Raw genomic sequence first — 24519 nt, 5'->3', positions numbered from 1 at the left:
GCGGAGCCGGCGCGGGGGGGGTGTGTGTGTGTGTGTGTGTGAAAAGAGGCGGTGCTGCCCTGGGCCTGCGCCCCGGTACCGGCACTCGCGAGGAGCAGGTGAGGATAGCCTGTCCGGGACTGGGTGATCCTGCTTGGCCCTCGCGTGTGCCCGCGGTCGTGGTTTCTCGGAGTGCGCGAGCCGTCGCTGTGGGGCCCAGCCCAGCCCCTGATGGCGGGTGGCGGTGGCGCGCCCAGGGTGGCCCGGGGGTCGCTGCGTGGCTGCTGCTTGCGAGCAGCTTTTCGCTGCTTCCTCCTCGTCCCGTCGCAGGTGATCTTCCGGGTCCGCCATCCTAGGCGGGCGGCAGCCGCCTTCGGCTGTGGCGGGAGAAGGAGGGGGTGTCCCCTTCACAGAGAGGAAAGCAAAGCGGTCTGCGTGGCTCCGCCGCAGAGGTGGGAAGTGAAGTGTGTGTTATGCAGTTATGTTTAACTTACGGCTGTTCATCTTTTACACGTGGGGTGTGCTAGCCAGGTGCTTGGGAATAGCATCCAAGAAACAAGGAGCGCCTGGACCCTTCTGGCACTGAGCAGTTGTGGTCAGTTTTGTGGGGTGCAGGGTGTCACAGAGCCGTTTTGGATGTAAATGCTGAACGTGTATGGAGGCTCACGCCCATACTTGCACTCTGTGTTCTGTCGGTGATGAGTTGGTGATTGCTGAAGATGTTGCAGCCTAAAGTGGCTTTAGATAAATCCCCCGTGGCTGTTTGGTAAGGGTCCTGAGGAAGATTTAGAGTCTGGTTTTGTGCTTTTTGACTGATATGTGTGCTTTGCTTTCTGATTTCCCATAGTATACAAATAAGCGGCTATTTCCCTGTTTCTTTGAGGGGGGTCGGAGTGTTTTCCTTCTTGTGGTAGAACTAAAGCATGTTAAGAATGGGTGATACGTTCCATAGCTAATGTGTTGTGCAGCACAGAAAATCGAGGTGTTTCTGGAGCTAATGCCAAGCACAGTGCTCTTCTTTTCAATCTGTTTTAATTAGGCTAGTACTGCTGTCACAGAAGCAACTGTGTGTTGTTTTTTCCCTTGAAGCTAAAGGGAAAATTTTTCCAGAGTCACATATATGATGTATGCAAGCTCAGAGACTTCCTTGGGGTTTTTTTGTCTTGCTAGGCTATAGCTAGTTGCTGAGCGATATTAATATAGTTTCCCGTAAAACTTTTGGTTGACTTCATAACAGCATTTTTAATGTGGTAGAGTGTGGGGGAGTGCAGCCCTATAGTACATTCAACATTTAAAAAGCAAGTTATCAGCTGCCTTAAGAACTGTTTGGAATAGTTGAAGAAACTATTCCAAATTTACCTGAAGATATGCTCTTGGAGGCATTTTCCATGAACTCTGGTGTCTAAGCATGTTCAAATCATGTGTTGTTTGAATAATAATGGTAACCTGCACAACAGCAAAAAATACTATGACTTACAGGGGAGAGAGATGCAGAAGCATTCCAGACTAAGACTCAACCTTACATAAAGAACCTGACCAAAGTTTCTCTTGAAAGAAAGGTTCGTCTGTTTTCTTTCTTAAGGATATGTGGATATCAGGAGAAACTCTGAGCTAAAGGTGCTTGCTATGCAGAGCAACAAGCAAAAGCCCACTGAGAAGTGATATGATTGACTTGCAGATGCCATCTTCTGTGCATTCATTGTAGGAGTGGTCAAACCTTGCCACATCAGCTGCAGACAGCTTGTTAGCACTTCCAGTGTCACTTGCAACCACGTGGATTTTCTCTGCACTGCATAGATTTTTAGTGTGGCTTCTTAGAACTTGGAAGAAAATGTTATAGTCAGCAAAATATGCCTGTAGTTTCTAGGGAGCAGTTGTGGAAACTGGTATTTCATGAAGGAGCATGTATCAGCCACTAAGCAGGAAGTAGACTCATACAGGGTTTTGATGCTTGGCATTGGTAGAAGTCAGCTGTCACTTCCATCAGCTCCCCGTGTTCCTGCTCTGTCAAACATTTCACTATGTCTTGCTTAAACAAAGATGAAGGTAGTAAGCACCTTAGCCTAGTAGGCTAGAAGTGCAGGCTTAGTGAGGCAGAGTGGAGGAAATCAGATGTATATTGAGGTTATATGGGCTTTGGGAAAGTATGACTCTTGGCCATATGAAGGCTTTGGTACACAGCAAGTATGCTTAACGAGTTTGGCTTCCCCTATATAGAATGTGGTTTGGGTTTTTTTGTTTGTTTTTCCTTAAGGTAGCTACTCTTGAAAACAAACAAGTTTGGAGGTGTTAGATATGACAACAAATAAACCACAGTTTGGGTTGCTTCCCTTGTAACTTGCACAAGGCCTGTACTGTAGTGTGGAGGGGAAGGAAGCAGTGTGCCACCGAACTTAATCTTTCAGTCCTGCTTTTGTTTGCAGTTCATTCTGTTTCTCATTTTGAAGTTAACCGGGTGAAAGGAGGAGTATGTATTGTGCTTACTCAGGCATGCCTGTTTTCAGTTTTCTTGTTACAAGGGCTGCAGAAGTCACAGCATTGACAGCTCCTTTCGAGCCCAAGTTAAAAGTTCTTGGTGATATGCATGCAGAGTCTCCATTTGAAAACTTCCAAGTTCCCATAAAACAGCAACTGAACTGTGTCAGGCAGTGTGGTGGCTGTTTGCCTACTTCGATTGCTCTGTGTGTTTAACTAGGAGGTTGGAATTGCTCTCTGCAAAGATGCTGATCTCTTGCCCGTGACTACACAAGGGACATGGGCTCCTTCCTAATTCTGTGAGTCTTGACCTATGCTAATAGCAGATTTCTGTGGTAGGTGGGGTAAATGTCTCCCCTCTGGCATCTAATGAGACACCTCCTCTTCAGCTAACTGAAGATGTTCTGTTTTACCACCCTGTGTATAATGTATGATGCTGAACTCTTTCCAGGGCACGTGAAATGGCCGCAGATGACAAACGATCTCCGACACTGGAGTCTACCAGTGATCTACCTCATTCTCCTAGTAGTCCATCTCATCTCACTCACTTCAAACCCCTGACTCCTGACCAGGATGAGCCTCCTTTTAAATCAGCCTACAGCTCTTTTGTAAATCTCTTCCGTTTCAGCAAAGGTAAGTGCTTGGGAGAATGTGTGTGCATGGATTGTGCATGCTGTCTGTTTTATTGATCCCTCTGCTGCCACATAAACTTGTAAAAATACCTCTCAATATAAGCGCATCATATCAAATGGCTGGCCAAATGGATGGAGACTCAGTTCTTTTGTGAGGGATATTGCATCTTGCTTTTGGGTGAAAGCTGTGGGAGAAGATAGCCAACATCTTGCAGCTAGAAGTCTGTGGCTGCCCATGAAGGTCAGAGACAAGCCAGTTAGCAGATAGTATTGTATAGCTTCTTAGTTGGACATCTGGATTTCCTTTGCCTGTATGAAGTTTTTGGGGCTAAAAGCAGGAGTAACCATCTGCCAGCCTATATGAGCAAAAAGTGTGCCTGTCCTCCTAATGCCAGTTCTTACTCCAGACTTCCTCCACTCCTCACCTTCCTGTGCATCTTGTACCTTCAGTTGGGTGGCAGCTGACCTGCAATAAGGCAGTGCATTTACAGGAAGTCCACCCTTAATTTGCATGGCGTAGGTGTTCCCCATCAAGAAGTTTGGTGTTGTGAAAGTTTTCTATATTAAAAACTACTACTTGATTTTTGACCTTTGTGCTACATGTATCATGAAACTTATATTCTTAGTAGGCAAGCTGTTAAAGAGCTATGTGAGTTTTTCTTTTTTGTTTCAAAGAAATATACTGCAAAGTGTGGTGAATGAATGCACCTTGGTTTCGTACAAGATCTGTGTATCTCTTTGCTGGAGGTCGCAAACTGGTCAGCTGCTTTTGTTTAGTCTTTTTTCCTATCCAGCTCTGCTAAGCATACTTCTGCAGTGTTTGGGCTAGGGCAAAAGAGCCAAGATAGTTTTTTGCATAAGCAAACTGATCTGTTCAGACTTTTCTTATGCAGGATGAAAAATAATTACTTGGTATGACTGCTATTAATTTGCATAGTAGAATATCACCTGTCATTAATTTATTGAAAGTAACATAAGATGTGGTCAGTATTGGCTTCACTTGTTTGTTTCTGACAAATGTAGCTGGAGTCAGCAAAGTATTATGTTGAAAGAATGGGAAAACAACCTTGAAACGGCACATGAAAAGGGCATGTTACTGGAATCAATGAGGACCTGTCTATACTTGATCCTCTGACGGAAAAGGGTGCTTTATTAAAGGCTGCGGTAACTTTAATGTGACCTCAGTGCTGGCTTCTAACATACCTGGAAAACTTTTCAGGGCAGAAGCTGATAATCAAGTGTAGCTATTCCATATAGCAAGAATAATTCATGCTTGCTGGTTTGTGGGGTTTTTTTTTGGTTGTGGTTGGATTTTTGTGTGTGTGTGGTGTGTGGTGTTTTTTTTTTTATAGGCACTTTTCACATTAGGGATATTTCTGAAATAGCCGGAGCCTTGACAGACAAGTTCTACATACTGGTCTGTTTCCATGTTTTGTATGGTACTTTTCAGACTAAAAATTAATGACTTTGATGTATAATCATGATCCAAATGAGCTATTTGTGAGAGTTTTTTACCCTTAGTTTTGCATGCACTACTGGTTTTCTTTATCATGTCTGAACAGTTGGTTTCTTGCTTTTTGTCAACTCCAGATGATGGCAGGCTTTCGTCCCCAGTGGAGAGAGCAGAGGCAGGACAGAGTGATCCACAAGCATTGAGTGGTGGCTGGTCCAGTCCTCAGCATCCCACCAGGGCTCAGTCGCTGAGGTCACCGGTTTCACACAAAAAACAACTGACTGGTGAGCTGCAAAGAAGATCTTCTACAACCCTGGGTAATTTCATCTCTTTGTGCTACAAGGGAATGTTGTACTAGCCAGTCTGGGATGCTTCAGAGTGAGGTGGGAGGAGGTGAACAAAGGTTCTTTGACTGTCTAGACTGATAGCAGAATTTGGTATCAGGCTACACTGCTTCTGTTAGTGAGGACGCACTCTAACCTTTGTAAGCATGTTCCATCCACCTTTCCCAGTGTTCCAGCAAGACACTGTTGTTGGTGGCTCTGCTGTTTCAATTACAAAACAATCTGGAACAAAACAGGCTGCCAAGCGCATTCAATGTCTTAAAGTTACTTGAACCTTGATACCGAAAATTTCTGCTTTGTCTTGAGAGACTTCAGTTTCTTAACAGCCACATGCAAACTATAACTTTAGAGTTCAGTCTGAATGGGGTTAATGTTTGTGTCTTCACGGGAATTATAAATGCAGGTTTTTGCTTGTAGCTGTTTTGGGGAGAATTGAGTAGCAACTTGTGTATAAACCTCTTTTATTCTTAACCTTGGAATTATTGCCAGATGCCATACTGAGTCTCTTTTAGCTGGAATGGGAATTGAATGTGATTTCAAAGGTGCAATTGTGTAATAGCTTTATGAAGATCTGGGAGAGCTAAAGTAGATTGCAGGGGTTCCTCTTGAGATCTGCCTGGTTACTGTTGGCTGTTTGTGATTTCCCCCCCCCCCCCCCTCAAGTTTTGCGTTGAGCAAACTGCTAAGCTGGGTAAAAATCCTGTGCAAGACAGTATTCCCAAGAGTATGGTACCTAGTACAAACAAATCTGATCTTAAACCTTCTTAATGCGTATGGGATTTTTAGAAAGGTATGTAGTTTTGGTAACCAGGCAAAAGTCCAGTGCAAATAACTAGAATTTTCATCTCTCCAAGTCATTTACATGCTGTCTTAGTTGAACACATTCGTCATCTTCCTCCTTGCCCGCTAGTACTGTTTGTGCTGTTCAGTTGTACCTGTCACAAACAAGCCAATTAAGGTTTGTTTGTTTTGTTTTTTCTAAAGCTTTTTCTCAAATGCCCCAAGTCCACCAGTGTGCTCTTGGCCGATTTGCCAATTTACTCTACTTCGTTCTTAGTTAGATCTTGTAAATGACTTGGAAATTAGCTGGGGATTACAAGTCAGAGACCTTTAAGTGCGGTAGGTTGTTCATTACTCAGAAGGCAGAAATAATCTTGCTGTTTGACTTCCACTGGGAGTAGCAGCCAGGGAAATGAGACGTAGTCCAACATGTGGGGAAGGAACTGTTGCTGCATTATTGCAACTGCTTTTCAGGACCTCCATTCATGCCCCTGGGTTTGGACAGAAGTATGCTTAGGAAAATGTGATGATGAATTAGCCTGGAAAGCAGTAAAGTTAGACCAAGCAGGAACTGCTGGCTTTTTGAAGAGATTTCTGTGATATTGGGTGCCGAGTGGCCTGATTCACTGTTGAGTGTCTCCCCCTAAATAATCTGAGTGCTGTAACAAACTTGAACTCTAATGCAAGTAAAAGTATACTGGATTGATGAGGAAGTTTCAAGGGAGTTTTTCAGGTCATCTCACTGTATTTGAAGAGGGGAAAAATACTTGCATCTTTCCTCTCCAAAAATCAGGTATTGATTTTTTTTTTTTTTTTTTTTGAAGCAAACTTAAGAAAATGAATTTTCATGCCTTTTTTTGTCTTAAAAGGTGCTGAGTAATCAGGTCTTTGAGGATTTCTGAACATTGAACAGATGCTGGGCTGCACAAATAATCTTAGAAATTATTCTCATATCTAAAGAATGAAAAGTATGAAAAGAAGTGATGTGATTTGCATAAACACCTAGATTGGTAGGTCAGTTCACCCACTCAGTTCAGTGACAATGAAATGTCTAATCTAGTTGAGTTGTCTTGCAACCTCGTATCTGCAGGCCTGTAAACATCTCTCTAGGCTTGGCCCTTACTCAGATACTTCGTAACATGGGCAGGTGTAGGCAGGAAAATACTTACATCCTTCACAAAGGTCTTTTTAGCCTACTTGAGTTTAAATAAGGTGCCAGGCTTAAGCAAACTGAAAGGAATAAATAAATAAAAGGCTGCTGGTGCCTTAAAACAGCGATGGAATGAAATTGCTCCTGAAGATGCTGACTCCCACCCCTCGTCTGTCCGTTAGCTTGCACTGTTTGCACAGCAGATATTCTCATTGCGCAGGGACTATGCTGGCTGACAACTGCAAGTGCAGAACAACGTGAAGGGGTAGTGGCTTTTGTAGGAAACTGTCCAGCATCAAATATGTAGGATTTCAGTTGTGTGCTTCCCTTCAGGACCGCATACACGAGAATATTATAATAGCTTTTTACTGGCTTTTGTGAAAATAGGAGAAGCTGCTGGAAGCCTGGCTTATACCAGAGATGCTTTGTAGGTTGTACAGCTGAAGAACCAGTGCTGAGACTCTGCATTGACTTCTGCGGCACTTCTCTCCAAGAGAAGTAACTTCTTTTGTGTAATCTGTTGCATCCTCATGTGCTGAAGTAGGGTGCTGGGGAGCTGGTGTCACTTCTATAGAGACAGTGGGCCCAGCTGGCTATATTGGGCTGCATGTATCTGTGTGCTGTCAGCTGAGTGCTTCCAAGGTGCTGGATTGAACCAAAATAGTCTCATACTGAGATAATGTCACAGCTTGCAAATCCAGTTTAAGGAGAACTAGAAATACTGACCGATTGGAGACAGAGTGTTGGTAGTAAAAGCACTTCTAGCTTGTTACCCCATCACGCAGGATAATGCTGCTAATGCTAGAGAACTGCCAGTAATAGGGAATGGCAAAGGAGCTTAGCAGGAGTCAGGAAAGGCCAACGATCATATGAGGGGGAAGAAGGCCTGAGGAAAGTGTGTGGAGAATCACACAGAACGTGACTTATTACCAGAGCATCTTTTCTATTGAAAAATGTTTTGGAAAATGAAAATGCGTGTTGTAAAATGAAGTTAAGGACAGCTTTCATACTTTTCATGTCACTGCGTTGTGTGGCAGTGCCTTGAGGAAGACGCGATATTTGAACTGTGATAGTGAACTTGAATATGAAACGACATGCTTTGGCAGACCAAATAACTAGAAAACAATTAATGTTGATTTGTATTAGCAAAACTGTGGTATCTGTGGTGGGGGTATTTGTTTATTGTTAAAACTGAAGCATTCTGTTCTACTTCTTCTGTTAGTGTATGGTCAGCTCTCTTCCTGTAAACTGAAACTAGCTGCTAAGTTGCAACCAAGTAGTTCTTGTAGTGTTTTTGACTTGTCATTCACTGTAGAAATGAATGCTAAAATATACAAGGTCATGAAAGAAACTCTGGAAAAACATATTTCAGTGATTCAGTAATTGTGGATGCAGAACAATTGCACGACTTGCTGAGCACATCTTTCTGTGGCCTGAACTCAGAAGAGTGTGCTAATCATAGCTGGAATGGTATTGCAGGTTCCTCCCCAGTGATCACGGTTCAGGTGGGGAGAGCAGGAAAAAGAGGAGAAAAGCATTTCAGAGAATGTATAGATTTTGCCAAGGATCAGCAGCCATGAATACATGTAGGAAGGATAAGGATTACTGTTGAAATATGAGGACTTTTTTTTTTTTTTTAGCTGTAGGAGTTAATTTTTAGCTTGAGAAGGATACATAGGTTAGAAATGAGTCAGATTGGAAATATAGATGGGGTTCCTTTGGTATATTGAGGCTTGGTTCAGTTAACATGTGGGTGGGAAGGGAATGGATAGGGAAGACACAATTGCTGCATAAAGTGCTAGTCCCGAAAAGATGTGTTCCACACTCATGTTGGTGTGTTATGTTGAAGGGCTGAGATGCAGCTGTCTTTTGTTTATTAAATGCAAAATGATATCAAGTGAAAAATGACTGTCTCTTATGAGTGTTTGGCTAGGGAACAAGCGTAAATGGATGAAGATATGGTAGAGTTGTGGACTGAGAAAGTATAAGGACTCTGTGTATCAAAACCACGAGGAAGCTGTCTTCACTTCCTACAGTTGTTTTTGTGCTGGTTGGACAATGTCAAGTAAAAGTTTGTGGAGCTTATCTGGTTGTCATAATAGATAAAATTGCACTTAAATAACGTTTAATTTTATTTAAAAAAACTGATTTCTTGTGTGTAGTTTTAATTGTGGCTGGTGGTGTATGTGTTTTTTATGTTTGTTTTTTTTTTGGGAGTGGAGGGTGTTTGTGTGGTTGGTTGGTTGTAGGTGTTTTGGGTTTTTTTTAGTAGCATATACTGAGTTTGCCGCTTCAGGAGCACTAGAAAGGCTTACCAGTACTTAGATGTGTAAGTGTGGTCAACCCTCTTGGCATCAAATCAAAAGCAAATAGGAAATTGTTTCAGAAGTGCAACTGATGGCAGTTAGGATGATGATGTGGGCAAAGCAAGAAAAATACTCTTATAATTTCAGTGTTTGTGGAAGGGAGCATGACTTTTGCAGATTTAATGGTGAAATAAGGAAATACAGTTACAATGCTGAAAACATATTCATCTGTAAATAATGTGTGCATTAACTGAGAAAATGGCTATGGTATTTATAGTAATGGAATTTGGATCAGGATTAAGTGTTAACCTAAGATTGATAAATGTGAATTCTTTTATATAGATGGTGTTTTAGATGCAGTGTGTCCTGTACTGCAGGAACTATAACTTCGTACGTTCTTGCTATACAGCTTATTGTCCTCCAGAAAGGGAAAAATCACATGACTGAAAAGGAAAAGGACCAGCTGAATTTTAATCCAAGAATTGGTCAGCTTCTCTAGTGCAAACAGGTTAGCCATGCACTCCTACTGCGGATGGCCTGCTTTTTCTAATGTAGATGACATCCTTTTGACATTGTTTTGTGTAACATAGAAAAGGGCATTTAACAAGAGAACCAGTGTGGAGTTCCTCAGTGCTGTGTATGTTTCTCAGTTCATACTTGGAAAATCACTTGCCTGACAAGATTTATAGCTAGTTAGGCAGGAGGCCTGATAGTAATTTTTTGAATTGGAAGCAACATTCCTGGAAAGAAGATTCTCTTGAATTCAGAAGCTACAGCAGGTAAGTTGAGGAAGTAAATGCAGCATAGATCTTGTGATAGAAGTAAGGAGGAGCCAAAGGTTTCTATGGTATTATCAGTGTTTTCTTGAAATGTTAAAGTTCCTTTAATCACCCTAAAATACTCAACTTGATACTGTACGAAAGTGTATTTGTTGGACTTTTAAAAAAAATCATCCAAGTGGCTAGCCACAGAACTGGGTTTTAGCTCTCTGAAATCTCTTTAAATTCATCTCCTGTTGTGGATTCTTTGGTGTACATAGGTCATTAAGCAGCTATATATGTGGGCTGATTAACTAAAAACATCTACTAAGAACCTCAAGAGGAGGCATGGAATCCCAGAACTTTAATAATTATTACTCTAAGGGTTTTGATCTATGCACAAAAGCAGCAGCCTAGTTGTTACTGTACTGCAACAGTTAACATGCTTCTGCTAGTGCTGTCAGCATTCCTGCTGACATCAGTGATATCTAAAGCAGTAAACAGAAAGCAGCCATGTCTGTTCTTCCTGTACTAGGAGGAATGAAAATAAAATGCTAGTCAGATGGAGAGAAATGAAGCTGGTAAGAAACTTTAAACTATTCAGAAAAGTTGTTGATGTAGAAAAGTGACTCTGAAAATGTTTAAATGTTCTGGTAAATACAGCACTGCGTTTGCAGATCTTTCTGGAGAGAAGGATCCTATTTGTAACTTGTACGGCAATGCTTCAAAGTAATCTAGCATTTTACAGGAAAGAAATTAACTGTGTTACCTTTTTATTCAGGAGTCTTTGCTGTAGTTAATCAAGAATGACTGTACAAGTTCTCAACAACTTGGCTTTTTTCTTAGCAAAAAAACAAAATCAAAAGAACTCAGAAAGGTGAACTTCTGGATGCATTTTATTCTGAGTTACTGTTTTTAATAGAAACTGACCAGTTGAGTCCTGAGACTTGCTGTAGTCATTTATAAATAAGTTCAGGTTAAGGCATTGACTTATAGCAGTCCTAGAATGAATATGAATATTGTTGCAGCCATTTTGTAAGTATTAATATCCTAGAGGGCATTCTAAAATAAGATTTCAATGCTTTCTAAAAGACTATTACAAGGTTCATATAGCAGGTTGAAAATAACTTCACTTCTTTAAAAGATGTTTTCATTCCCTCAGTAAGTTTGCAGATGACACCAAGCTGGGTGGGAGTGTTGATCTGCTGGAGGGCAGGAGGGCTCTGCAGAGGGATCTGGACAGGCTGGATTGATGAGCTGAGATCAGTTGTATAAGATTTAATAAGGCCAAGTGCCGAGTCCGGCACTTCAGTCACAACAACCCCATGTAACGCTACAGGCTTGGGTAGAATTGGCTGGAGAGCTGCCCGGCAGAAAAGCACCTGGGGGTGCTGGTCGGCAGCCGGCTGAACATGAGCCAGAAGTGTGCCCAGGTGGCCAAGAAGGCCAAGAGCATCCTGGCCTGTATCATCAATAGTATGGCCAGCAGGAGCAGGGAAGTGATTGTGCCCCCGTACTTGACACTGGTGAGGCCGCACCTTGAATCCTGTGTTCAGTTTTGGACTCCTCCCTACAAGAGGGACATAGAGTTGCTGGAGCGTGTCCAGGGAAGGGCAACGAAGGTGGTGAGGGGTCTGGAGCACAAGTCTTCTGAGGAGCGGCTGAGGGACCTGGGGTTGTTCAGTCTGGAGAAGAGGAGGCTGAGGGGAGACCGCATTGCTTTCTACAACTACCTGAAAGGGAGTTGTGGCGAGGTGGATGTTGGTCTCTTCCCCCAACTAACTAGTGATAGAATGAGAGGAAATGGCCTCAAGTTGTGCCAGGGGAGGTTTAGACTAGATATTAGGAAAAATTTCTTCATGGAGAGAGTGGTCAAGCATTGGAACAGGCTGCCCGGGGAGGTGGTGGAGTCTCCATCACTGGAAGTGTTCAAAAAACGTGTGGACGTGGCAGTTCAGGGTATGATTTATTGGGTGTGGTGGTGTTGGGTTGATGGTTGGACTTGATGATCTTAAAGGTCTTTTCCAACCTTAATGATTCTGTGATTCTCAGAGAACTTAAATTTGCTCTTGTAAACACAGAGGCTGGTATTTAAAATGTCAAAGCAAGCTACCTGGCACCAGAAGCTCCTTTTGGTGGAGAAGAGTGCAAGGGCAAGAAGTGATACATGCTGTAACTTTGTAAAGTGCATACATATGTGAACATTCCTCTCTCCAATGGAGTTTTGTGTTGTGATGTAAATGTTGATGTGTCATGGAAGAAACGAATACTACTCTCCCTTGCCTTCCAGACAATCGAAGGAAAGTAGAACCACCTCTTGGAGGTCATGATCCTCGAACAGCAGTTCAGTTAAGAAGCCTCAGCACCGTTCTAAAGCACCTCAAAGAAATCATGGAGGGGAAGAGCCAGGTACTACTTCTGAGGGATTTATAAGCCAAACTATTTGGGAACTGAACTGTTTACTACGCTTCTCTGAGCTTCATTTTTAGATACATCACGGGGATTTTTTCAGAGGTTTGAAGGATGAGTGAATAAACTAAAGAATCATTGTGTGAGTGCAGAGGAAACAATTTAAGTTGACACTGACTTTTGACATGTCAAACGTCTGTCATATTGTTGGAGTGAAACACTGCAGTTGCTCAGCTTCTTGAACTTGAACCAGATGCTCTTATTTTAGACTCCTTCACTTCTGTATTACCTTATCTTGTATTACCTGGTGGTTTTCTTCCTCAAAGGCTAACCATGGGCAGGTGAAACACATTGACTGTCACAAATAGTAATGAGAATTCTGAGGATGAATTAAATCCGCTACTTACTGTGGTAATGACTGGTTAGCAATATTTGCTTGAAAGGCTTGTCCTGTTAATCAGTTTTGATTCAGCTGGATGATGGTGGTTGCTACGGACTTGCTAATTTCACCTCCCTCTGCTATGTTGGACCATGCCTTTAAGAGGAGGATCTAGTTAAGAAAAGAAACCATAACTATTTATAAGTGCTGATATAAATACCCGTGTCTGGGAGCAAGGCACGAACATGCAAAAGTACATTTAATTAAACTGAATGAAGAAGAAAAAGGCTTTTGGCTTGGTAGCTTTTACAGGTAGACTTTGAGTAAACTCACTTAGCTTCTGGTGCTATCCTGCTTGTAGGAGTAAATTTGCTTTAGTAGAAAGGGTGATATATTTTGAAGGTGAAACAACAGCCTTTCATTGCAGTAAGCAGGACATTGAGTGTGGCCCCTACTAATATTTCAGTTTGTGGCACCTTCTGAAGGCCCTGGAGATTTTCAGACCTCTTTGAAGCTATTGAAGGAGTAAATGCTCAAACAGACAACATGCAGCAATAAATGAATATGGCTAGATCTTTCTCTGAAAGCAGTATGTTAGTTGTCAGCATGCTGACTTCTGTACAAATGGTAATGCATCACTCCCCTTGAAAGCAGTCATGTCTTATTTCAGTTATTCCAGGCAACAATTGTGGACTTGGTCTGTCTCTACAGGAGAGCACTTTACTGCTGTAGAAAGCATGTGTCATATCCTGGAAGGTGCTGCTCTAAGCAACCTCTACTGCTAACAGGGGCCAGACTTCTGTTCTGAACCCTTCCTTGTAGGCTGTTCTTGTCATGAGTGTTGGCTTTGACTTGAGCAAGGCTGAGAGCTGGAAGGTGTCACCAGCAATGGCTGGGTTTCTAAACACCCAGTCGTGTGCAAGTGGGGCAGATGTGCATGTGGGACAGATGGTGGGCAGAGGCACTGCTGCTTGGAACAGCCACTCACTATGTGGTAGAACCAGAGACTTGGATTATCATGCAGAACTGCAGCAAAATCTGTTAATTGGCATCCCTTGCAGCTTTGCAACAGTTCCTTGGTAAAGCTCTTCACTGCATCTTTCCCTGCTTGAAGCTTAGTATTAACCTTAAAGATTTCTAGACTCTTTTGAACACTAGACTGCCTTGAGCAGCCTTCGACTTCTTTCTGTATTAATTTTCTTGGGTGAGGACAGCATAAAGTGGTTGTTTTGTTGATCATAGCTGTTTTAGTCTCAAAGTCGGTCTAGCAGCTATGTTAAATTTCGCTTAGTGAACGTCCAAAATGAAACCCCAATTCAGGGCATACTTTTTTAAGTTATGTGAAAATTAGTGTACAGATCACCTTTCTTCTCTGTGGTTTCTCTCTTCTTGGATTGTTTTGAGAAAATCCTTGCAGCATTTCTCTTCCTAAGAAAAACCCAGATTGTTCAGTCCCTCTGAAAAGGCTCATTGCCAGAACTGAACTCTAGCAAAGAGTGTTTCACAGTCAGAGCTATCATGTGACTATTAGCAGTTGTCTCCATCCATGGTAATTGTAGCTGGTGTGCTCAGAATCATAATTGAGAGATTTATCTTGGTCTATTTATAGCTACACCACCAAATGGATGTTTTAACTCTTTGTTTTCAAGTCTTAAAATCAAGACAAAAATTCATGTGGCTGCTGTAGATCAGTGTATGTCCTTCTCTGCTGAATGTGTATTCCACAGTTGTCTTCACATAGCAGTTAACCTGGAGTTTTGAAAGAATCTGGGACACAGGCTTTTACAACTGTTTACTGAGGTTTTGAAGAATTTGATCATATAACAAATCTTTTTACATGTATCTATAATCCTTTCAAAGTACATTCCAGTATTAGCTGTTGAAATTATCTTTCTGTACGGATAATACCTGATAGCTTGATTTACCCCTGGATACTAGCTTCAACTAATGTGTGTGGGGTTTTGTGTATGTGGGTTTTTTTTTTTTTTAAACTGTGCTAGTTGAGGGTCTGTCATGTGCTAGGGGCAAATGAGAGGGAAGAGCAATCAGTACTTCATCTGTTTGTTTCTTCTTGACCTTGATCTGCAGCTCATGATAGTTTTTTATCTGCTTTGTTTCCATCTTGGATCAAGAAGGCAAAGCCTTACTAGATTTAGATCCCCTCCAACCCAAACTATTCTATGATTTATTCTCACAGTTAAGAACTCTCAGCCTTCTGGCTCCCTGTAAAAGCACAAGAAAAATCCTTTCTGTGCATGTGTGTGCTTATACACAAGAGTTTGCACGTGCGCGCACACACACACACACACTTATTCATGAATACAGGGAATTGTCCTTTTTGTGTGCACAGTCTACAAAGCAATTGTGAATCTAAACATGCTTTTTTGTTTACAAAAAAAGTTTTTCTCTGCTGCTTTCCCTTGTAGGACAGTGACTTGAAACAGTACTGGATGCCTGACAGCCAATGCAAAGAATGCTATGACTGCAGTGAGAAATTCACCACCTTCCGGCGGAGGCACCACTGTCGGCTTTGTGGGCAGATCTTCTGTAGTCGATGCTGCAATCAGGAAATCCCTGGAAAATTCATGGGCTACACGGGTAGGGTTTATCTGTTGAGAAGCAGAACATTCTCTGTGTGCTCAGCTCTGTTTGGACCACTGCATTTTAGATTCTGGCATCTGCTAGACAATGCTGTACAGGTCTCTGGTGGGCTTAGAAATAAGCATAAAGAATCATGGGACCTAATTCTACTAATTTATTCATGAACAGTGGTGGATTATGCCATCCTTGCTTAGTTTTACCAACACTATGTCTATGATGACAAAACAAATATGGCCACTATTTAACTAGGATGTTCACTACAAAAGGTGTGCTCAAGTGAAAGCTGCTCTTACTAATAGTAGCTTTAAAATCTAATGAGCCACATGTTCTAATTGAGGATGAGGGAAACTCTTTCAAATACCAGTTACCAAACTCTAGACATCTCCTGATGAAGGTAATGATTTCCAGACATCAGTTGGTATGTTATATCTGACTGGCAGTTGTTGTACCTTGATTTCAGTGTGCACATGCGCTCTGTCTCCCTGCCTCCACAACCTATCTCTCCCCTACTGATCACGTGTTATGCATCATTTGCTTGGAGAAATTCCCTGAGTGTGTAATTATCTGGGGTTTTGCTGTTTAAGGGAATATGAGAACTAGACTTGAACATGCAAAGAGGTTTTGAAACAGGAAATCCTTATTTGCCTACCACTACACACCTCTGATCCTGTAGGAACAGAGTACTATTTGTTCCCACTTACACTCTCTGGTTCCCCTTTCCATAGGGGATCTACGAGCCTGCACTTACTGCCGCAAAATAGCCTTAAGCTATGCACACTCCACAGACAGTAACTCCATTGGAGAAGACTTAAATGCTCTGTCAGATTCTGCGTGTTCTGTCTCAGTGCTGGATCCTGGCGAGCCACGCACACCAGTTGGGAGCCGTAAAGCTAGCCGCAACATCTTTCTGGAGGAGGATCTAACCTGGCAAAGGTAAAGTGAATGGCTTCATGCTGAGCTCCAGAATCTTAACTGTGTTTCCAGACTGACAGCTGCCTAGCTAAAATCTGGTGGTTTCCATCTAGGAAATTTAGAAGTATATCTCCTGTAAAAAGAACGTAATCCTGTGCTTGCTTCTAATATTCTTCTCTTCAAGTTGAAATGTGGAAACTTTTCTAGTGGAGTTTTAAATTATTTGCAGTTCTTCTTTTAACCTATTCAATCAGTGATTCTATACCAGTGACAAAACAGGCTTTTAGCTTCAGAGTTTGAAAAGACACAACCAAAAAAACATCTGTTCTAACCACCAGTGTGTTGAGAGACAAATCAATGTAACACTGAAGCTTTACCTGTCAGGTTTTGGATTGAGCGAGAGAATATGAGGGATGTTTTCTGTGTAAATAAGAGTGAAGTGTTTAAACTGAAGTGGGTTGAAAGGACAGCCATAAAGGTTCTCTGATCTCCTTTCAAAGTGAGTTTCTTATTGGTTTCAAATGAGGGGATCTTTATTTTTGGAAGATGAATAAAAGAACACCGTACTTCTCAAGTGGTACGCAAGTTTATTTCTGAGGCACTTGATTCAATTTAATGTGGGGGAAGGAAGAAATAATCAGATGTGCTGTTTGTGCTCATTTCCCTGAAAACAGAAGAACAGGCAGGAGTGAAACTACTGAGGAGATTTTGCGTCAGACTTTTTTCAATTGAGGGATAGTGTTAGTGACATGTGCCTCTCTCAGCAGATATCTTCTAGTGATTCTGATAGTATCAAAAGAAAAACCTCAAAAACAATGGTTTTCAGAAAACGCCCTGACTTTTGCTTAGCATGTCGCTTTTCAGAGTATGGTGCTCCTGTATGGAAGCAGTTAAATAAAGGAAGGTACTTCTGGTTTAATGTCATGGTCATCTAAAGCAGTAATGTTGCAATTCTTGGGATAAATACTACAAAATTTTGAATTAGAGAATAAGTATGTGTGCTTGGAATGCTTCTCTTCAGGTGTACAAAATAATAGAAGGTATCTTTAGTTCTGTCTTCTGATGTGTTATTAGTATCTTCAGTATGGAAATTCTACAGCTTGTAGACATGAACACATACAGACAGTGTTTATATATTTTTGGGCAGCTTGTAGCACTGGAGAAAAATTCTGCCTATCCTTGAAAGGCTGATAGCTCTTTTTTTACTAGAACGCTTAGTCTTGTTGGGAGACACTGAGTAAACATGGACTGCTTTTGTGTGTGAGGGGGAGACAGATTGAGATTAGGTACTTTATTGTTACTTTAGGAGGATTAAAATTTTCTTCAGTACTTGTTGCTCTTAAAATGTAAAACTTTGCAGTGGGCTACAGTGCCTTTTTTTTTTTTTTTTCCTCAATACTGCATTTGGTGAGTTCCTGATTAACTTTCAAAGGCTTAAACTCAAGACACTGAACTTAAATGCCACCACAGTGGAAAGTGGCAACTCACAGCTTTGTAATGGAAGCAAGGTATTTTTTTCTAATATGTGGCTTCTGTGTGAGAAGTAATTTGCTTCAGAAGAAAACCTGGGAGTTGAGTCTCTTCCCAAAATAATATGTCTGAGATAAGGCTCTTGCATCTTCTGCTGTCATGCTGCAAAGCAGTGAGAAAAGCAGTTAAGAGAGTGATGCTGTATTTACTTGTCTGACGTTGCTCGGCCCTTTGAGTAGTTGGAACATAAAGGTATGGCCTCCTACTTTTAACTAAATTGAAGGGCCGTGTCCTTTAAAAGTGAAGGAGTAGTGTACTCTTGGCAAGTACACCTACTCAGGCAAAGTTATATTGTCTACATTTTCTCATGAAGAGCATTTATTGTGCTAGTAACATGTCTACATCCCAGAGCATAGCCAGTATGGCTGTATCAGTTGGAGTGCAGTGGCTTATATCTGATACAGTTTTGCCAGTAGGAATTACATTGATGGTGTACGAACATCTGCTCTCCTTCCTCCTGGGGTGGAAGAAGGCGGCGGGCAACGGTGATGGTGATCAGGTTGAACAGTTACAAAAGATTGTCAGGCTACCTTGGTAAAAGCTGTCTAGCAATAGCTATAGATATTGGATTGCAAAGATGATGTGTTGGGGAGATGGGAGGCAATGCCTCTACCTCCAAAGCATGGAATAGCAGCCTGTAAGGAAGAAGGCACAAAGGCGGGATAATACGAGAAGTGGGAAGAGGCTGTATTGGCCAAGGCTTGAGTCTGAAAGAAGAAGATTTGAGCACCGTCTTCCAGATATCATTGGCCTAGAGATGGAGAAACATTTCCCTATTGCCTCATTGATTTAATAATTATGGGTGTGAATGAGATGTAACATTATAATTAACTGTATTTTAATTCCAGCTGTTCTGATGGCGCTGCATGTGGCAAATCTCTCAAACATCTGTAACATGCTCCTTTTCCTTGCAGTTTGATTCACCCGGACTCTTCAGCTACGACGTTGTCTGCACGCCTTGGGCCTGTCCAGGAGGATGCAGGGAAATCGCCAGCTAGGAACAGGTAAACTAATCATATCTGAGTATTTTCTGTTCTAGATGCACTCCTAGCACACTCTTCACTGTAAAGCCTGTATTTTGGGGCTTGGTTTTACGGCGCATGCTGTTTCATGTCTAAAATGGGACACCCCATTACCCATATGGTAAGGAAAGACCATTTCTGTACATGTTCGTATTAATAAACATACTACCTTTGAGGAACTTGTAGTTTGCTGCTGAGTCAGTCAAGTAGAGGTGGTGGTAAAGAGGACAGAAAGGGAAAGAAGTGGCTAAGAACGGTAGAGTTCTGAGGAAGCTGAAGGAAAGGGAGTAAGAGAGACTTGATAATGGGAGGCAAAGGCTGAGGTCATGGAGGAGCAGAGGTGTAGTTTTTGGTCACTTGGTTTGTGGGGTTTTTTTGTTCCTTCTGCCCCAATTCTGCTCCCTCTGCTCTCCCATTAAGTATAATCGCTTTTAAGTTACCAGGCTTCCTTAGACTAAAATCCCATCATAGGTCTTTATGCAAGAGTGCTGGAATGAACTTGGAAATGTTCATGGGAGCTTTAGTATAAGTTGTGAACACTTGATCTTTAATCTCACTAAACAGGCTGGTATTAGAAGAACAAGTAATTTCCACTTCACAGTGTTTCTGCTATGGTTCTGGTTACATACTTCCATTATGTTTAAATTGGAGAAATAAAGATGAGGCAGGGATATGAGGAACAGAGCAAAGATAATTCAAATTCCAGTGTTGGAGTCGAGAGATGTTCAGAGACTTCTTTGCATTGGTGTTAATGGGAATGCAAAATGTTTAGCAATTTTGAGAGATCTGGCAGGACCGGTGAAGACTAGGGAACTCAGCTGAGGAGGATGCTGGGTGTGCCTTTCAGAGAATGGTCTGCTTGGAGTCTTTATCTTCTGTGTGATGGGGACAGGAGAAGATGCACACTGACTGTACAGCTGAGAACCAAAGATCTCACCTAGGGGGAGTAAAATACTAGTGAATAAACTAGTACCAAAAATCAATTCTGGTCAAACATGGCAAGGAGTCCAGAGTTAAAAGTTCAATGCTAAATAACTGCAGTGACGTCAAGAAATGTTGGAAACCTTGAGGATGATCTCCTACTTCGCGTTTGAATTGATGTTGTCTATTTTAAAAGACCTTTGCTCTTTGCTCACACATGCAGTAGTAGGAGGGTTCTAAGCTGGACCTGGAAGGCCCAAACTGGCTATTCATAGCCTTACCATAGTTCTTACCTGTCTGGACTCACATTTGAGAAGTTATGATGAAGTATAACCTGTCTCTGTTAAAATTCTGAACCTGTGGAAACAAAGCTGTTGGCTTTGGGCTAAGCAATGCTAGCAGCTGTAGTTGTTTCTTTGATGCAAGTTTGACCATGCCTCTTTCTAGACGAGATGAAGCAAAAATGATGCAGGTTGAGTGCATTTAGATGCAGGTAGCAGAATTTACTTAGTATTATTTGTTTTCCCTGTGGGTGGGGGAATGTGTGTGGTTTTTTCTTTTTTTCTCAGATTGATTATTTATGGGCAAAAAACAGCACAACAGTCAAATGTTGCAAGCAGAGGGATTCGAACTTCTCCTTTGCAGGTCCTTCTGAAGGACAGGGATTTTCATTGCAAAATCTCCCCCTCTGTTTTTAGAAAAAGATAAATACAGTAAAGTCCCGGATGTAGTTGGTGATGATAAAGACACAGATACAAACTCCGACTGTTCTAACTCATGCTTAATGTCCTTTTACACAAATTAAAAATTCCTGCTGCTCAAAGGTAGGTGGCACAGTTAAAGTAGCTGTTGTGAAACAACTGGGAGGAGTGCCTAATGATGGACTTTCATGTCAGTCTCATCTTCCACATAAGAATGCTTTCTGTTAAGCTGCGTAACTCTGCCCATTTTAAGTTCAGAACAGCAGAAGGCTGGCAGAGTTTTAGCCTGCCTTGAATACCTGACTATGACAGAAAGTTTTTGCTTATCGTCCCTGGATGTATGTGGATGTAGTGCCAACATGGTTTCCTTTGATTCTGCATAAATGACTAAAAAGGGACCTAACTAAAACTAAAATCAGCCCAGTATTCCTCCTCAAGAGACAGAGGAGGAAAAAGCAGTGATTTTGAGACTATTGTACTTTCAGTGCCTACTTTCTTGCAGTACAAAAGCTGAAATAGGGTGACATTGTTATTTCATGCCTGGTCTCAATCACATCGTCCATTGAGAATTCTTGGGAATAATTAGAGTGTCTGTTAGCCAGTTAGCAAGCTCTGTGAAGTTATCTGAGTTTCATTCCAAAGACTAGAGGCTGGCAACAGGTCTCATTGCTGAGGCTGCTGCAAGCCTCTTGAGTCAGTTCAGCATTGGTGTTTTAAACGTCCCTGTTGCTGTATGCAGGACTGTTTTCCATCCTTATTCCTGAGAGCGTTGTTATCGTGAATATCTTACACTGAATGCTTTTTGCTGCTGCGTGATGAGAAGTTGCACTCTGGTTCTTCAGAGGCTTAGTCTAGTTGTGGAATATTGGAGCAGAGGGTATCTGGAACTTGTATTTGCATTTGTAGGTTTGCAATGATTATTGCAAAATGGTGTGTTTGTACTGGAGTACATTTCCTAACAGCTGGCCTGAGATCAGGTGGATGCTCCATATTGCAGTACAAGGAAAATTGCCAGCTGAAGTGACCAGCTTCAGCAGACAGTTTAGCTGCCCTAGGGAACAAACTTCCAGACTCTACAAGGTGTCAGCCATGTATTTCAGAGAGCTGAGGAGAAGGAATTTTAAATGGGTCAAGGAGAGGGGGAATCTCAGTGCCCTGTTACAGGGATCCTGGTGCTGGCTGCCCTTGCGGGCATCTGTCTTACCTCCAAACTGCTGGGGCTTCTAAGTACCTGGCATCCCATCCCTTCCCCAGTCTATTCAAATGCAGACATATGAATTGCTGTGCCTAAACTTAGTTCTAATTGCTTCCTACAAAGAGCTTTACAAAAGTTGTATGTTTAACTTAAACATTCCAAAGCAATGGACTTCCTTCCTAGGGATCTTTTCTTCTGCTTTGACAGTGGAGGAAGCTTTAAGCAGTAAGTCTGTACTGAGGAGAGTGAACAATGTCACAGGCTTAAGTTCCTTTTTTAGCATGCTACAAGGTCAATGCCTGCTCTGGCAAAGCACCACACAATGAACACTTACACTTCAACTCTTCTCTCTTCCACTACAGATCAGCCAGCATCACTAACCTGTCACTGGATCGATCAGGTTCACCAATGGTGCCTGCCTATGAGACATCTGTCAGCCCCCAGGCCAGTCGCACACATATGAAGGCAGAGACCAGCGAGGATGAGCGCAAAATCCTTCTGGTACCGATCAGACTTCTGTTTGTCACACTCTGTGAAGGCAGTGAAGTTTGCCTTTCTTGTATCGTGCAGCAGGATTATCTTGCTGCCTTTAAAGGCTCTAGTCTGAGCACTCTTACCTGGATCCCTCTTCCAGGTGGTGTGGGGATGCGAGCATATTGATGCTACTTTAGGCACTTCTGTCTTCCTTAAACAAATCATAGTTTCATGTGGTGTTTGCCTAAAACTGTTTACAGTTTTAGTCTTGGGAAGTGTTACGCAGTGTGGAATTGGTGTATGGTGGCTCCTTGTGGGTTAAACCTGTCATGGTTGCAGCTGTAACGGAATGACCTGATTCTGTGTTTCTCCAAGTTCAGATTTTCCCTTTCATAGGCCACATAATCAGAATGTTTAAATGGCTGCTTCAAAATGTTTACACCATGATGTGAATGAGTTAAAGCTGTTACAGCTTATAGGGCCAAAACATAACTTGGCCCCTGCCCTTGCTTGTAGAAGAAATACAACATTTTCCAGAAGGCTGTAGTGACGTACCTGTTTGAAGAAAAATCAATGTGCAACAGTGTTCTGTGTAATCCTATTATCCCCTTCCCACAGAGGCACTGTTGTGGGTGGCACTTACTGTACAGTTTCAGTAAAAAACAGTGTTTCTTTTCTTTGAGGGGGGGAAGTGTTTCCAACAAATGGGGCAAAAAAAATGCAGAGAAGAGAAGGGAGTGTTTTTCACACATTAAAAGGTTCAAGATTGCTCCACATGGCCAGTTTAAAATCAGGAAGGCTAATTTCTGTGTTGTCAGGTAGTTGCACACTGTGAGCAAAATGCATAGAAGGATTCCTAAGGGTACAGAAACACTCTAGTTCCTGTTCAGTTGCACAACTCCTTTCCAAGGTGCTCCGTAAGTGATAACCACATGAGGGAGAAGCATTTTTAAGGCATATCACCCTGCCCCATATGTTAATGCAGGAAAAAGGAAATTTAAAATGCTATGAATGCAACTTGGACCAAGATGATCAAGTCCCAGTGCACTTCAGCTTCACATTGTTTAATTTTTTTGTCTGCTTCCTTTCTTGAGGGAGAAGAGGATTTGTAGTATCACTTCTGTTCATGTTAGAGCAGAAGATGCAGTGTCAATTAATGTAGGATTTTCTGTGAATTCCCACTGTTCAATGCCCTTAGCACGTGGAGCTGACTCTATCAGGAGTTAATTTAAAGCTTAACATATTCCATTAAGAAGGCTAATGAACTTTGCTCATGAAATAAAAGGTAGGGGAAGATATACATACACTGAGGTAAGCATATACTTCTGTGAACTAGAGGTCAAAATCCTTGAGTTGAAAGGATTTGCTGTGTTCTGCCAGTTTGTTCAGTTTGCTGAAGTCACATGTGAGTTAAGGGTAAACTACAAGGCAGCTGAACTGTGGAATCACCAGTTGCATCAAATCTTGTGATCCTGTGACACGTTCCGTTACTGATCCATTTGACCCTGTGCCTGCTACAGAAGGGGATCTGAGCTGATGACGTATTTTTAGGATAGTACCTAGGACAGCCACTGCTGGAAATAAAAGCAGAAAGCCAGTTCAGTAACAGAAATGGAGCAAAACTCTTGGATCTCAGGGCACCCTTGGTAAAGTGCAGTCATGTGGGTCTGGCAGTTAACTGGAAAACTGAAACCAGTTAAAATTTAATTGAAGTTCTTTTTTATTGTTACACAAAACCAGAATGAGTGAGGCATTTGAGAGAGTGAGCTGCATTGTCTCTTCTCCACCCCTTGGGGTGCTCTGTTGCTCTCTCAAAATGATCCCAGGTCCCATTTTCCACTCTGCAACAATGGATTATGCTGTGCCAAGCCAGGTTACGTATGGGAGAGCAAAAGGGGCCAGGTGCAGAGAGACAGCTCAGCTTGGATGGAGCATAGCCTACACTAGAGTTGGTGTGTATGCTTAACAGGCCTGAAAATAAGTTTGAGGTATAGGCTGAAGTGTTCCAAGTAGTGAGGGGAAGAGATCCACAGATTCAAAAATGGTTAACTGAGTTGAGAGGGGTACACACCTCTTTTGCTTAGTGGCCAAAGCTAGCAGTGTCTAAAAATGGCTTGATAATGGGCAATAAAAAAGGAATCCTCAAAAAGAAATGTTATCCCTGAACCTGAACATAGCAGTGTGCATTGCTGTGTCAAGTACTTGCTTTATAGCTGGGCTTGACAATGGACTAGTATGCTTCACAAAGCCTAGGTTGAGCACATAGTTTTTCTATAGTCATATAGAAAAAATCTCTTGCAAAGTATTGGTTTACATTGTCCTCTATATTTACACACACTACCTGAGTTTGAGAGTAGGATGCAAGAGGGCAGTAGTGAGGGCATAAGTATTTTGTAGGCAGTACAAAGTCTTGCTAGATTAAAAACAAAACTCCCTTAACTCTGAGGGTACCCACTTTGTTTCTTCCTTGTTCTCAGCTTTATAGAAAAGGAAGGATA

General features: G+C 42.0%; 1 protein-coding gene across 2 annotated transcripts in view; it reads left to right on the top strand.

Moving 5' to 3' along the window:
* Window positions 1-2915: 2915 nt before the first annotated feature.
* The window catches only part of PIKFYVE (phosphoinositide kinase, FYVE-type zinc finger containing), a gene marked incomplete at both ends in the record, with an annotated part of 62046 nt that continues 40442 nt past the window's right edge, over window positions 2916-24519 (top strand). The window contains 7 exons of one of the 2 annotated variants that reach the window (XM_082001716.1): window positions 2916-3087; window positions 4701-4856; window positions 12168-12286; window positions 15092-15263; window positions 15992-16199; window positions 18623-18712; window positions 21910-22048. In XM_082001716.1, coding sequence (XP_081857842.1) covers window positions 2916-3087; window positions 4701-4856; window positions 12168-12286; window positions 15092-15263; window positions 15992-16199; window positions 18623-18712; window positions 21910-22048 — 1056 coding nt within the window. The remainder of the gene's footprint in view (window positions 3088-4700; window positions 4857-12167; window positions 12287-15091; window positions 15264-15991; window positions 16200-18622; window positions 18713-21909; window positions 22049-24519) is intronic. The other variant, XM_082001717.1, reaches the window with a different exon arrangement.

This window comes from Phaethon aethereus, assembly GCF_964289735.1.
Source record: "Phaethon aethereus genome assembly, chromosome: 6".
Taxonomy (NCBI): domain Eukaryota; kingdom Metazoa; phylum Chordata; class Aves; order Phaethontiformes; family Phaethontidae; genus Phaethon; species Phaethon aethereus.
This window is presented reverse-complemented; position numbering and strand designations above follow the sequence as displayed.